At 46.3% G+C, this 15,445-nt stretch overlaps 1 protein-coding gene and 1 pseudogene across 1 annotated transcript in view; both read right to left on the bottom strand.

Moving 5' to 3' along the window:
- The window catches only part of LOC101135518 (pleckstrin homology domain-containing family M member 1-like), an 82,302-nt gene extending 67,087 nt beyond the window's left edge, over positions 1 to 15,215 (bottom strand). The window contains 4 exon segments of the mRNA XM_055386822.2: positions 808 to 1,192; positions 7,709 to 8,335; positions 10,594 to 10,841; positions 15,127 to 15,215. Of these exon segments, the coding sequence (XP_055242797.2) occupies positions 808 to 1,192; positions 7,709 to 8,335; positions 10,594 to 10,841; positions 15,127 to 15,174 (1,308 nt within the window). The 5' untranslated portion in view covers positions 15,175 to 15,215.
- LOC115934817 (uncharacterized) lies at positions 11,742 to 11,788 on the bottom strand (annotated as a pseudogene).
- Positions 15,216 to 15,445: the final 230 nt, after the last annotated feature.

The following is a 15,445-nucleotide window of genomic DNA, read 5'->3' as shown; positions in this document are numbered from 1 at the left end:
GCTGCCATATTGGACAGCACGGCTCTAAAACCTGGGTCATGTTGCAAAGTGAGTATGTTCAAGGCCTAGTATTTTCTAAAAATATTAATTTAATAGGCTGAGTGCACCGGCTCATGCCTGTAATCCCAGCACTTCAGGAGGCCCAGGCAAGAAGATCGAGATCAGCCTGGCCAACATGGTGAAACCCCATCTCTACTAAAAATACAAAACTTAGCCAGACGTGGAGGTGGGCACCTGTAATCCCAGCTACTCAGGAGGCTGAGGCAGGAGAATTGCTTGAACCCAGGAGGCAAAGGTGGCAGTGAGCAGAGATTGTGCCACTGCACTCCAGCCTGGGCAACAGAGCAAGACTCCATCTGAAAAAAATAACAAAAACCAAAAATCAAAAAATATTAATTTAATAATAACAAGTACTAAGGAGGAAATGAAGGTTCAGAGAGCTGAAGTGACTTGCCCAAGGCCTTATGCTGGTGAGTGGTAGTGGTTAAAGAGCTGAGACTCCGGTCAGACGAGAACGACCTTCACAAAGTGACGTGAAAATGACAGGAGATACACACGGGAAGTGATCGGCACAGTGCCGGGCTTATATCTACAGCTCACATGCCAAGAAACAGCCGGGCTTATATCTACAGCTCACATGCCAAGAAACATGAGCCCCATCATCATGATGCTATTAACACTATCACTATGCAGGGAGAGGAAGGCTAACAGGGAGAAGGCAGAGACCACTCAGGGTCACTAGCTAGGGAAACCCTGTGTCAGCTGACATTTCCCAAGACTGCCCCCTGAATGGCTTGCACCACTCACCGGACTGGTGGGTGAGGAAACTACCAGCTTCAGACCAGCTCCGTCATGAGCCTGGGCCTTCTGCAGGCCATTCCCTTGGCCCACTTCTCTGGCTGTCTCGCTGACAGTACTAGAAGGCTGCTGGCCTGAGGTGCTCTCTACAGGCTGCTGTAAGTCCAGGGGGCTGGGCGCCTGGGGACGCGGCTCCTGCACGTGGACACCATCTTGAGTTCCAGAGGCTGCCTGGGCAGGAAGGGGCTCTGCAGGTGCCTCACAGTGCAGGTGTGTGCTGGTGTTGAGGCCATGGAGGGAGAGCGAGGCCCGTTGTGTGGGGATCTCCGTTTCTTGGCTCAGTCCGTTGGTTGGCACAGAGTTTACCTGGGCTTTGCTGAATTCCAACAATACCCTAGAAGTTTTAAACAAAGAAACCTGTGTGACAGGTTGTCTGCGATAATGCCCAAGGCAACTGGGGCAGAGGGAAGAATGCAAAACTGCTGTTTTATGATTTAAAACAACCCACACCCTCTAAATGATCCACTGCACTCCCCCCTCACACAGTCCTCCTCTGACACTCCCACCACGTTTTTTCCTGGCAGGATTTAGGCAGACTGCGTGGACAGGTGATTTGTGGAGCCTGGGATCTCAGGCGAAAAAGCTCCCCAGCAGAGGAAGAGGACTTGGTATAAATGAGGACTTACTGGCATTCTGAGCAGGCTAGCTGTGGGCCTGGAGAGCTTGCTCAGCCAAACACATGGTTGTGTGGGCAATCGTTTCCCCAAACATGGTATGCAGCAGAGCCTCCTCCTCCACAGCACAGGGAGTAGAGATGCCAGGACTCTGTGCCCTGGGGCAGGGACTAGGAGAAGCGAGGGCTAGGCAGGTTTCCTAAGCGAGGTCATACTTTGTTCCTGTGCAGGCACTGGGACAGCAAGGAGAGGTGCAAGGGCTGGTCCCCTCAGAGCTGGACTGGATGTGGAGACAGAGAAGCTTCACATCCCCAGAAACTGCTGCTGGAGCTCAATGTATACCAGGTGTGTGAGGGTGGATATGAGTACACATGAGATGTGCCCCTGCTCACTCTCCATGGTGGGACTGCCACTCCCTGTCTCCTCCGTGCTGCTTCCTGGGGCCACAGGGAGCAAATGTTACTGCCTTGGTACACGTGCGTGCACACCACACTCACACATACACACTGCACAGAAACATGCCCTGGGCCCTCTGGAATGTGCACTGACTAGCAACTGCTCCTCCCTCTCCTGAAGCTTCTTCTGAGGATCCAAGCTCCATTTTGAAAATAAACCCGTTTGCTATCTCTTCTGCTTATAAAACCAGTGGGGCATGTCATGGGCAAAGCCTAGTTCAGGTGGCCACAGGCTGTCTAAGGCCCCAAAGCCTCCCTGCATCTGCCCTGACGGCTTGGACTGGGTCCAGAAGATACATGAAGCTCTGCTTAATTTGGGCTTATGGAAATGAGGATTTTAGAATTCAAGTTGCTTACCTGATTGTCTTTCCAGTGAGCTCTGCACCATCTTAACCCCAAACAACATTTCAAGACATTATCGTCAAGAATAGGTGGCCAATCCATACATGTATAAGTAACTGATTTTGGCCGGGTGTGGTGGCTCACATCTGCAATCCCAGCACTTTGGGAGGCTGAGGTGGGTAGAACCACAAGATCAGGAGTTCAAGACTAGCATGGCCAAGATGGTAAAACCCCGTCTCTACTAAAAATACAAAAATTAGCCAGGCTTGGTGGCAGGCGCCTGTAATTCCAGCTACTCGGGAGGCTGAGGCAGAGAATTGCTTGAACCTGGGAGGTGGAGGTTGCAGTGAGCTGAGATTGTGCCACTGCAATCCAGCCTGTGTGAAAGAGCGAGACTCTATCTCAAAAAAAAAAAAAGTAACTGCTTTTCAACATAGACACCAACACATTTTAATGGGGAGGGAATAGTCTTTTCAACAATTGTGCTGAGATAAGTGGATAATCACATGCAAAAGAAAAAAGCTGGACTGCTATCTCACATTGTATACAAAAATTAACTCAAAGTGGATTAAAGACCTAAAGGTAAGAGCTAAAACTGTAAAACTCTTAGAAGGAAAGAGAGGTATAAACTTCATGTCTTTGGATTAGGCAATGGTTTCTTAGATGTGAGATCTACAGCATAAGAAAGCAATAAAAAATAAATTGTAATCCCAGCACTTTGGAGGCCAAGGCGGGTGGATCACCTGAGGCCAGGAGTTCGAGATCAGCCTGGCCAACATAGTGAAACCCTGTTTCTAATAAAAATACAAAAATTAGTTGGGCGTGGTGGTGCGCACCTGTAATCCCAGCTACTTGGGGGGCTAAGGCAGGAGAATCACTTGAACCTGGGAGGGGGAGGCTGCAGTGAGCCGAGATCATACCACTGCACTCCAGCCTGGGCAACAAAGTGAAACTCTGTTTCAAAAAACAAAAATAAAAAACGTTTGTGTGGTTTTTTTTTTTTTTTTTGAGACTGAGTCTCACTCTGTCGCCCAGGCTGGAGTGCAGTGGTGCCATCTCGGCTCACTGCAAGCTCCGCCTCCCGGGTTCATGCCATTCTCCTGCCTCAGACTCCCGATTAGCTAGGACTACTCAGACGCCCGCCACAACGCCCAGCTAATTTTTTGTATTTTTTTTTTTTAGTAGAGATGGAGTTTCACCGTATTAACCAGGATGGTCTCGATCTCCTGACCTCGTGATCCGCCTGCTTTGGCCTCACAAAGTGATGGGATTACAGGAGTGAGCCACCGTGCCTGGCCAAAACGTTTGTGTTTTAAAGGATACTATCAAGACAGTAAAAAGACAATTCAAAGAATGGGGGGAAATATTTTTAAATTATACAGAAAGGCCTATTATCCAGAATATATACAGAACACTTACAAATCAACAATAAAAAGACAAATAACTAAATGTTTAAATGGGCAAACGATCTGAACAGACATTTCTCCAAAGAAGATATCCAAATGTTTGATAAGCACATGAAAAGACACTCAACATCATCAGTCATCAGAGAAATGCAAATCAAAACTACAATGAAATACCACTTTATACCCACTGGGTTGACTGTAATAAAAAAGACAGAAAATAATAAGGGTGGGCAAAGATGTAGAGAAATTAAAGCTTGTATATATTAGTGGTGGGGATGCAAAATGACGCAACTACTGCAGAAAACAATTTGGTAGTTCCTCAAGAAGTTAAACATAGAGTTACATATGACCCAGCAATTCCACCCCTAGGTATGTAACTAAGAGAATTAAAAACATGTCTACCCAGGCTGGGCGTGGTGGCTCATGCCTGTAATCCCAGCACTTTGAGAGGCTGAGCCAGGCGGATCACCTGAGGTCAGGGGTTCACCTGGCCAACACAGTGAAACCCTTTCTCTACAACAAGTACAAAAATTAGCTGGGTGTGGTGGCAGGCCCCTATAATCCCAGCTACTCAGGAGGCTGAGGCAGGAGAATCGCTTGAACCCAGGAGGCAGAGGTTGCAGTGAGCCGAGATCATGCCACTGCACTCCAGCCTGGGGTACAGAGCAAGACTCCGTTTCAAAAAATAAATAAAATATTGAATAAAATAAAATACAACAATACCATCGATTGAGCACTATTGATGCCTCTGTGCCAGGGACCATTCTAAATACTTAAATCTAAGTACTTAAACCCTCCAGACTATACCTATGCCACTCAGTGATGATTATAATACAGATCCAATCTACACGGAAGAAGCTATTTAGGACAGTCAATTCACTAGGCCAACTGCAATTTGGTTTCTGCCAAACAGAACCGCTTTATATTAATAAATTTCATTTTGAATGTTGTGTCTTTTATGCTTTTCTTTATGTTTGATTTGTGGATGTTTTGATTTTATATGTGTAATGATAAGCACAAGGAATTTATGTCTAATTTAAAGTTACAAATATTTAAATAACGTAATAACTTTGATGAACTCTAAGTGTCGGTGAGAACATTTTACCCTTGAAATATACACTTCAAGAAATGCTGGTCTCTGTGGATGCTCAAGGACTAACTTCAAGGCCCAGCTCTATGAATGCTGGTGCTGGCTGTGTGTTTGTGCATCTGTATGTCTTACATTTGCCAGTTACTCACACCACCGTCCGGCATTTGTCTATACATCCTGACCCTTGCCCCTCCAGTTTCCCCATAATAGCCGGGACAACACTTCCTGCACAGAGAGGATGGTCACTGATTCAGTGACCTTAAGCTGGAATTTTCCATCACAAGACACATGAGATAAAGGCGAGACATATGACAAGGGGATGGCTGGCTGGTCTGCAGAGGAGGCAGACACACAGGAAGGGCTAAGACAGGTGAGTGAACCTAGGTCATGCCCTGTGCTCGGGTCACACTGCAGGCCTGTCATGCCATGGTCCCAGTGGTCACAGGAGGCAGAGACTGTTCCTCCCCAATGCATTCTATCTAAATTCCTCCATTTAACATTTGAAAACTCCACCTAATGTGCTCAGAAGCCATTTCTGGGCCTACGAGACAATCTCCTATATTATTTGACTAACAAGCAATGTACCTGACCTTCCTGGGCTTGTAAGTGGTGGAACAGGACTCGAAACTAGGTCTGCTCCAAGCCCAGTCCGTAACACCACCCAATGCTGGTGCTCTTTCCATGCTGGGTGAGAACCCTGGAGGGACCTGAACCAAGGCGAGGGCACAGGGCGAGTGGAAAGACGGTCCCAAACACGTGGGACCTTCTTTTCCGCTGATGCAACATGGATCCAGCTGAAGGAGGCTTTTAATAAGAAGTTCCCATTTTCCACCTATCAGATGAGCAAATATCCAAAAGTTCACTAATACCATCAGTTGGCAAGGCTAAGAAACAAGGACATTCCTGGTGGAGTGTAAATGGGCAATAATCTGTGAACATTCCACATTAGTCTATCGTTTTGCTCGGCAATTTTGCTTCTGGGAGTTTATGGAACAGAGATAGCTACGCAGAACTAAAAGACCACATACACAAGGTTATTTATGAAAACACAGGCCCCAGCACCCATTAAATACTGGGCTGATTAAGTAAACTAAGGTACATTCATACACTAGAACAATATGCAATAGAAAAAAAAAGAATGAGGCTGGGCGCAGTGGCTCACGCCTGTAATCCCCAGCAATTTGGGAGCCTGAGGCAGGAAGATCTCTTGAGCCCAGGAGTTCAAGACCAGCCTGGGCAACACAGTGAGACCCCCATCTCTATAAAAAATAAAAATAAAAGAATGAAGAAGCTCTGATATGAAAAGATCTTCTCCAAAACAAGATATAGAACAGTGTGTATATACTGCCTTTGTAGGAGAGAAAGTAATAAATAAGGAAGAAATTTTAAAAATCTTGTTTTTTTTTTTTGGGACAGAGTCTCACTCTGTCACCCAGGCTGGAGTGTAGTGGCACAATCTCGGCTCACTGCAAGCTCTGCCTCCCGGGTCCACACCATTCTCCTGCCTCAGCCTCCTGAGTAGCTAGGACTACTCAGGCGCCCGCCACCACGCCCAGCTAATTTTTTGTATTTTTAGTAGAGATGAGGTTTCACCGTGTTAGCCAGAAAGGTCTCGATCTCTTGACTTTGTGATCCGCCTGCCTCGGCCTCCCAAAGTGCTGGGATTACAGGCGTGAGCCACTGTGCCCAGCTGAAAATCTTTATACTGGTATTTGTTGTAGATGCATTTAGAAATTTGGAAGAATATACAGGAAATTGATTATTATGGTTTTAGGGGTGGGAGGAAAGAACAGGGTAGAGGGAGAACAGGAATGGGAAAGGCTTTCACTGTATATGTTTTAGATTTTTTTTAACCATAAAAAGATTATCTATGCAAATTTTTTATTTTATTTGTTTATTTATTTATTTATTTATTTTTGAGACAGAGTCTTACTCTGTCACCCAGGCTGGAGTGCAGTGGTGCGGTCTCAGCTCACTGCAAGCTCCACCTCCCAGGTTCACGCCATTCTCCTGCCTCAGCCGCCCATGTAGCTGGGACTACAGGCGCCCGCCACCATGCCCAGCTAATTTTTTGTATTTTTAGTAGAGACAGGGTTTCACCATGTTAGTCAGGATGGTCTCAATCTCCTGACCTTGTGATCCACCTGCCTTGGCCTCCCAAGGTGCTGGGATTACAGGCGTGAGCCACCGTGCCCAGCTGCAAAAAAAATGTTTAAAAGGCTGTGTGAAGAAGGCTCTGCCCAGTTCTCTCTTCAGCCTAGTTCATCTGCCCCACATACTCTTCCACACATCTGTCTGTCCCCACCTGTCCACCACCTCCTGCATGCAGCACTCAGGTCCTGTGTCCCCCAGGAGGTATTCTGTGAAGTCACACTCTTATGCGTTATGTTTCATCTATTTGTTGGAAGTTTTAAATGTACTCTGACCTATTAGTTTCCTTCCTTCTAGATGAAGACAACAATATTTTACACTGTGCCTTGTAGAGACTAAGTATCTTGTTTTTTTGTTGTTATTGTTTGTTTTCAGTTTTTGTTTTATTTATTTATTTATTTTTAATTTAGAGGCAGGATCTTGCTACATTGCCCAGGCTGGCCTCGAACTGCTGGGCTCAAGCAATCCTCCTGTATCAGCCTCCCAAGTGCTGGGATTTCAGGCATGAGCCACTGCACCCGGCCAAGTAACTTGCTAAAAGTCACCGGGGCAGAGCTGGAGCCCAAACCAGCTCTAAGCTGTTCTAAGTCCACTTTCTCCGCTATGCCTGTATTGCCTGCTACAGTTCCCAGCTACTCCAGTCCCTGGAGAAGTCGATGACTCCCTTGGCTTTCTTTAATTACTAATAGAGTTCAGTAACAGACAATCACATGCTATGGGAAGAAAGGGAGGAGGAGAGGAAAGAAAGGAGTGAAGAGAGAAGATGGGAAGGAGTGGGGGCAGGGTACTCACTCTTGCAGAGACCGGTCTGAGTCCTCAGCATTTGCTGTGCCCAGGTCTGAGTCATAGGACATGGGCTCCTCGCAATGGTCTGGACTCTTGGAGCCATTCTCTTGGAGTAAGCAGCTATCAGAGTTTAGGCTGCAGGACAGCTGGGATGAACTGGCCGTGTCCAGGCTGAGGGAGGAGGCAGTCAGCTTCTGATTCCTCCATATCTTATGGCCCGAGTGATGGACTTCGATGTCTTCAGAGCCTGAAGAATGGGAAATGGAATCCAGAGATTCCTTCCGCTGTAGTTCTGCACCAGAGGTAGAGAGAGGGTCCAGCTCAGAAAGCGGGCAAAGCCCAGACAGGGCCAGTGGGGTGAGCGTCCACTCATTTAAGATGGCAGACTTGTAGGAGAGTTCGAAGGACAAGGACGTGAGGCCCTGCAGGAAGCTAAGGAGGAACTCGCCCTCCTCAGCATCCCGGAGCAGGGCGGTGGGCTGGTAGTACTCACGCAAGCGGGCCTGCTCCTGCAGCAGCAGCTTCAGGTAGCACTCCATCAGGCCATCGTTCAGGGCCAGCCGCAGCCATGCCTGGCAGCGGCCCACATCCGTGTTGACAAACGTCAGGTGCTCCAACTCTGAGATGATGTGTCTGGGAAGGGAGAACAGACGTGTTTCAAGAAACTACCCCAAATCACAGAGATGTGCTTTTATCCACTGGTTAGCAGGAACCAGGAGTAACTACTGCAAATAGATACAGGCATGAAAAAATATTGGGTAATAATGTTTTAGGCCAGATGTGGTGGCTCACACCTGTAATCCCAGCACTTTGGGAGGCCAAGGCAGGTGGATCACTTGAGCTCAGGAATTCGCGACCAGCCTGGGCAACAGGACGAAACTCTGTCTTTACAACAACAACATAGCCAGATGTGGTGGCTTGCACATGTAGTCCCAGCTACCCAGCTACTCGGGAGGTTGAGGTGGAAGGATAGCTTGAGCCTGGGAAGCAAAGGTCACAGTGAGCAGAAATTGGACCACTGCACTCCAGCCTAGGCAATATATATATATATTTATATTTATATATAATAAATATATATAAATATATATATATTTATACATTATATATATAAATATATATATATTTATACATTATATATATATATTTTTTGAGATTGGAATTGTGAAAGATAATTTCCATGTTCATTCCAACTACCACGGGGCCCCTGACACATCTGCTCATCCAAGGCATGCTGTCAGAGCTCCTTAAGTGCAAAGTCCTTGGAGCAATGAAGATGCAGGGTAAAGACATGGTCCCTGCCCTCAGGCACAAGGGACTGATGAAAAAAGGCATAAAGGGTAGGAAATCAACAACCCTGTAAGAGGATTGGGGAGCGCTCCAATTACAGCATGTGGCGGAAAAGTGGGTGGTTTGGTTGCAAGGCCAGGAAAGAGAGGGTCTTAAATATGAAATCAATAAGGCAACAAGGGGTAATGGCCCCACACCCAGCTGTGCACCAGAATCCCCTGGGGAACTTGAGCAGGATACAAGTTCTGGGACCCCAACCTAGTGAATCAGTCTCCAGGCTAGCATCTGGGAGCCTGTAGGCTACAGATTTTTGTTTAGAAAAGTGACTTGACCACAGTCATGCAGACTGCAGGGTAGATGTTCTGCATAAGGAGATCAGACCCCAGGTGTACCAAACTCAGTCCCAGAATGCCTCCGTCTGATGTACATGCCCCTCTGAGCTACCACAGTCCCTAGCGCAGGTTTATCTCCTCCATGGGAATGTAGACCGCACTCTACTAGGCTCAGTGAGTAAGCTCCAGGGAGCTTCAGCTCAGTAAATGTTGACCAGATGATGGACTCAAGGAAAGACAGAGTGAGATAAGGGGGACAAATAGAAAGCCAGTGTCACCCAGGAAAGAAGAACATGAGACAAGACAGTGGCAATCTGCATGGAAAGGAAGATTAGAGACTGACAAGGCTTCTTTTGGGCTGAAGGTGGCATTTAGTAGTCCTCAGAGGCACAGTGCCAGCTACTTGCTCAAAAGCCCAGACAGTTAGGGGCCAAAGAGATAAGTGTCTCAGGGTGAATATTCATATGCTTTTCCTGATTCCACTCTTTAATAAAAATAACCCCATACCTCCTTAAGAGATAACATTAATGGCTGGGCGCGGTGGCTCATGCCTATAATCCCAGCACTTTGGGAGGCGGAGGTAGGCAGATCACAAGGTCAGGAGTTTGAGAGCAGCCTGACCAACATAGCAAAACCCCTCTCTACTAAAAATACAAAAATTAGCTGGGCGTGATGGTGCGCGCCTGTTGTCCCAGTTACTCAGGAGGCTGAGGCAGGAGAATTGCTTGAACCTGGAAGGCAGAGGTGCCAGTGAACCGAGATCGCGCCATTGCACTCCAGCCTGGGTGACAGAGCGAAACTCTGTCCCAAAAAAAAAAAAAAATTTGCAATTCGGATGTTTGAATAATCTAAGGCAGGGTCAGCAAATCTAAGGCAGGGTCAGCCCTTCTGTAAAGGGCCAGATAGTAAATTCTTCAGGCTTTGCAGGCCACACAACCTCTGTTATAACTATGTAACTCTGCCCCAGTGTGGCAAAAAAGGCTGTTCCTGCTAAAGGTGGCTAGTCTCACCTGCTTTTTGTGACCAGTCTCAAAGCAGCCACAGGCTCTTGCCTGAGTGCTGAGGGTCTCAAGATCTGCTGGCACACTGGCTGGGAAGCTTGGTCTAGAGATAAGCCTTTCTAGAAGACACTTTCAACCACTACCTCACCCTCTCTCTATGCTAGAACACAGGGCACCTCTGTTGGCTTCCTGAACAGCTGGGGAGGAAAAGCCAAGTGTCCCATACTCTGCTGCTCCTCCGCAAAGCAAAACCTCTCCAGCTAAATCTCACTTGTGGGTGACAGCTTTCAGGAGGGGCCAGAAGACAGGCTGGGGCAGAGGCTTCTGGTGGGCACTTTTCTTCCTTTTTCCTCCGGCCTCAGCTCGGATGTGCTTGGCGTGCAGGCCATGGATAAATACGGCCTCCAGGGCGCTGCACATGGTGTTGGCATCTCTGTCTTCACTAGTGACCACCGTGTCCAGGGACACGTACTGCTTCTGCAAGGCCTTCACGGATCCCACCAGCTTCTTCTTGATGACCTAGGCAGCACCACACAGAACACAGGCCTTTAGCGGAAAATCCTATGGAGAGTCCCTAGAGTGTAATCCTTTAGCTGGTGCCAAATACATGTGCAACCACACGCACACACACCTATGTGTGTGTCTGTAGATTCCTTCTGCAAAATTAGCACATTGTTAACTACAGCAAAGAAAGATAAAGCATAGAGAAGAAAAGGAAAATCACACACACTACCCAGAGATAATTACTGTTATTGTTGTTTCATATGTCCTTTAGTGTAGATACTTTCTGTTTTTTAGACCAAACTTAAGTGAACTTAGAGCCATATAATCTTGTGTTTAAATATTGGCCCCATCATAGCTGCAGTGATGGGAGCTTGGGTAAATCCATCTAGGACAAGGGTGGGGCTTCCCACCTTTTTTACATGGACAAGCTTCTGTAGAGAATCAATAAGCCAAGAGGCAAAAACAAACAAACAATAAACACCCACACTGCTTTAGAACAATAAAAACATGAGGAGAACAGGAGCATGGTTTACTTTAAGAAAGATCCTAGGCTGGGCGTGGTGGCTCAAACCTGTAATCCCAGAACTTTGGGAGGTCAGAGGCAGGAGGGCTGCTTGAGTCCAGGAGTTCAAGGCTGCAGTGAGCTGTGATCACACCACTGTACTCCAGCCTGGGCAACATAGCAAGACCTTGTCTCAAAAAAAGAAAGATCCTAGGCCTGGAAGCCAGAGGACTAGGCTCAGTCCTAGCTGTCAGTAACCAGATGGGCCTCCTCAGACATTCCACTTAACCGCTTTGAGCCTCAATTTCCTTATCTGTTAAAGTGGAAATAATACTTTCTGATTTATAGTACTATGAGGATTCTCCTGAGGACAGGACTACCTTTTTTTTTTTTTTTTTTTTTTTTTTTTGGGAAGTGGTTTCTGGTGAAAACCAGAAAACCTACTAGATAAATTCTAAAAAGAGGCTGGGTGTGGTGGCTCACGCCTGTAATCCCAACACCTTGGGAGGCCAAGGCAGGCGGATCACTTGAGGTCAGGAGTTTGAGATCAGCCTGGCAAACATGATGAAACCCTGTCTCTACTAAAAATGCAAAAATTAGCCAGGTGTGGGCCGGGCACGGTGGCTCACGCCTGTAACCCCAGCACTTTGGGAGGCCGAGGTGGGTGGATCACGAGGTCAGAAGATCGAGACCATCCTGGATAACAGGCTGAAACCCCATCTCTACTAAAAATGCAAAAAAATAGCTGGGTGTGGTGTCAGGCGCCTGTAGTCCCAGCTACTCGGGAGGCTGAGGCAGGAGAATGGCGTGAACCCGGGAGGTGGAGTTTCCAGTGAGCCGAGATCGCACCACTGCACTCCAGCCTGGGCGACAGAGTGAGACTCCGCCTCAGAAAAAAAAAAAAAAAAAAAAATAGCCAGGTGTGGTGGTGAGTGCCTGTAATCCCAGCTACTTAGGAGGCTGAGGCAGGAGAATCACTTAAACCCGGGAGGCAGAGGTTGTACTGAGCCAAAATCGTGCCACTGCATTCCAGCCTGGGTGGCAGAGTGAGACTCCATCTCAGAAAAACAAAACAAAACAAAAAACATATATATAAAAGAGCTGAGTGTGGCACTAAGACTAGTGTTTTATTCATCCTTGTGTCAACACTTGGCACTGTGCCTGGCACATAGAAATACTCAATAAATGTTTGTTAAATGAATACACCACAAAATGTACAGAGTCTTTTGGAAATATAGAGTAAAAATTGAGCATAATTATAAGTATGTGAAAATCACATAAGTGATTGGAAAAGGACTGGAAGGGATTACAGAAAAACTGGTTTGAATTGTTGGGTGATACGATTATGGCTACATATTTTAATCTTTTATTTTGATTTCAGCCAAAACACTAAATGTTAACATTCTTTGAAAAGTTAAATTTGAAAAAATATAACGGTTTTAATGAGATATAATTCATATACCATAAAATACACCCATTTAAAGTATACAGTTCAATTTTTTCTAGTATATTCACACAATTGTGCAACCATCACCACTACCTAATTTTAGAAGATTTTCTGGCCGGGCACGGTGGCTCACGCCTATAATCCCAGCACTTCGGGAGGCCAAGACGAGTGGATCACCTGAGGTCAGGAGTTCGAGACCAGCCTGGCCAACATGGTGAAACCCTCATCTCTACTAAAAATACAAAAATTAGCCGGGCATGGTGATGCACACCCATAATCCCAGCTACTTGGGAGGCAGAGGCATGAGAATCACTTGAACCTGGGAGGTGGAGTTTGTGGTGAGTCAAGATCGTGCCACTGCACTCCAGCCTGGGCAGCAGAGTGAGACTCTGTCTCAAAAAACAAACAAACAAAAAAAAACAACAAAAAAAAAACGATTTTCATCACCCCAAAAAGAAATACTGTATATTAGTGATTGCCAGTGGCTGGGAGAAAGGGGAATACGAAGTGAATGCAGTCACTAATCTATTTTCTGTTTCTGCGGCTTTGCATATTTTGTACATCTCACATGAATAGATATCAATACAGCATATGACCCTTTGAATCTGACTTATTTCACTTGGCATATTTTCCATCATGTTGTAGCATGTATCAGGACTTCATCCCTTTTTATTGCCAGAAAATATTCCGCTGCCTAGATATACCACATTTTATTCATCCATTCATCAGTTAATAGACGTTTGGGTTGTTTCTACTCTTTTGCTATTATCAATAATGCTGCTATGAACATCCATGTACAAGTTTTTGAGTGGACTTATATTTCTAGTTCTCTTGGGTATACATCTAGGAGTGGAATTGTACACATAACCCTATGTTTAACTTATCAAGGAACTGCCAAACTGTGTGCCAAAGTGGCTGCACTATTTTACATTCCGACCAGCAATATATGAGTTCCAATCTGTCCACATTTTTGCCAGCACTAGTTATTGCCTTTTTTATTACAGCCATCCTAGGGGGTGTGAAGTAGTATCTCACTGTGGTTTCGATGTGCATTTTCCTGATGTCTAATGATAATGAGCATCTTTATTGGCCATGTGTGTATCTTCTTTGGAGAAGGGTCTATTCAAATCCTTTACCCATTTTATAACTGGATTATTTGTCTTTTTATTGTTGAGTTATAAGTGTTCTTTATACATTCTGGATACTAGACCCTTATCAGATATTTGATTTGCAAATATTTTCTCCCATTCTGTGGGTTGTCTTTCCATTTTCTTGATAGTATCCTTTGAAGCTCAAAAGTTTTTAATCTTGAAATAGTCTAATTTTAAATGTTCTTTTAAAAGCAAGATGTTATTTGTATATTATATTTTAAAAGTACATACATACTTCGTTCAATTGAGCACCTACTAGGTGTTGGGTTAGGGTATACAGAGAGAAATAAGGCATACCCTCAAGAAAGGCATACCCTCATGGAGTCAGTTTGTGCAGCTGTTGTTAGAAGGCTGGGTTGGCCAGGCTTCTGCCCTAGCTCTGGAGGGTCCTGGGGTTGGATTCGGCAGGCACTGGGGGTGGGAGAGTGGGGGTGCAGAGGGGAGGGAAGAGCCTCTGCATGAAAGCCAGCTGGGAAACAGGTGGAGCTGGACTCTCCTGTGGCCAGGACGGGGAAAGGCACGTCTCTGAGAGCTACAGTTTCTTTCAAGCAGAGAGTTCTCTGAGCTGGGAAGCAGCAGTGGGGAGGAAAGGAAATCCTGGCTTCTCCCCGAAAGCCATCTCAGGATGCTGCTAAGGGACCAGCCCCAAAGCTACCTGACTTCCTGCCTCTCCAAGAGAACAGAGAGCTCTATCTGGAGTACCCAAGATAGCCCAGGAGGGTGCAAAGGGCTGTCCAAGAAAAGGTCCTAGGGGGCTCCAGTGAACTGCTCACAAATAATTACATTTAGAATATCCTAGAAAATGGTAAGTGTTCAGATACATGTAAGTTACCAATTTACCCCCATTACTGAAACAACAAACCAGTGCCTGGGAATATCTGTTTCCCACCCATTCAGTGTTTTGGCCAGACTGTGACCAAATCATGGCCTAAGGGCAGAGGGCTGAAGGGCTGAATGGAAATCCTCGGTCTTCAGGTTGCTGATCTTAAATTCCCACTGCTTTTCATAAATCTCCATCTTATCACCAATAAGGTGATCTAGAAAAGACAGGGTCTCCTCAGAGCCTGCTTGTGCTGTAACTTTTTCTCAACCTGGTCTCTCTTGCAGGACAGTGCCCATTCATTTCGAAGTGAGCCAAGCTGATGATACAACTGTCCCCTGCAGCCCTTCCCCGCCCTTGATCCTCCCTCACCCACCTACCGGGATGGCAGCCTGGGGGTCCAGTCCATTCTCCACCACTGAAAGCATCTCCACTCACGCAGCTGCTCCCTCAGAGAATCACATGACACCTGAAGAGACAGATGGCAGCCAGATGAATGGGCAGGGAACTTCCCCCCAGCCAGAGTCCATTCCCAGCAAGCAGCAGGAGGTCAGCCTCTCTTACTCAAACTGCAACCAAAAAGGCCTTTGAAGAACACAAAAGTAAAAACTGATAATAGATTTGAAGGAAAGAAACAAGGAAGGAAAGCCCAGGGGGCTCAGTCATTGGGAGGCAAGGAGTCCTGGGTGCCAGGGGTGG

Source organism: Gorilla gorilla, chromosome 4 (genome assembly GCF_029281585.2).
Source record: "Gorilla gorilla gorilla isolate KB3781 chromosome 4, NHGRI_mGorGor1-v2.1_pri, whole genome shotgun sequence".
NCBI lineage: Eukaryota > Metazoa > Chordata > Mammalia > Primates > Hominidae > Gorilla > Gorilla gorilla.
This window is presented reverse-complemented; position numbering and strand designations above follow the sequence as displayed.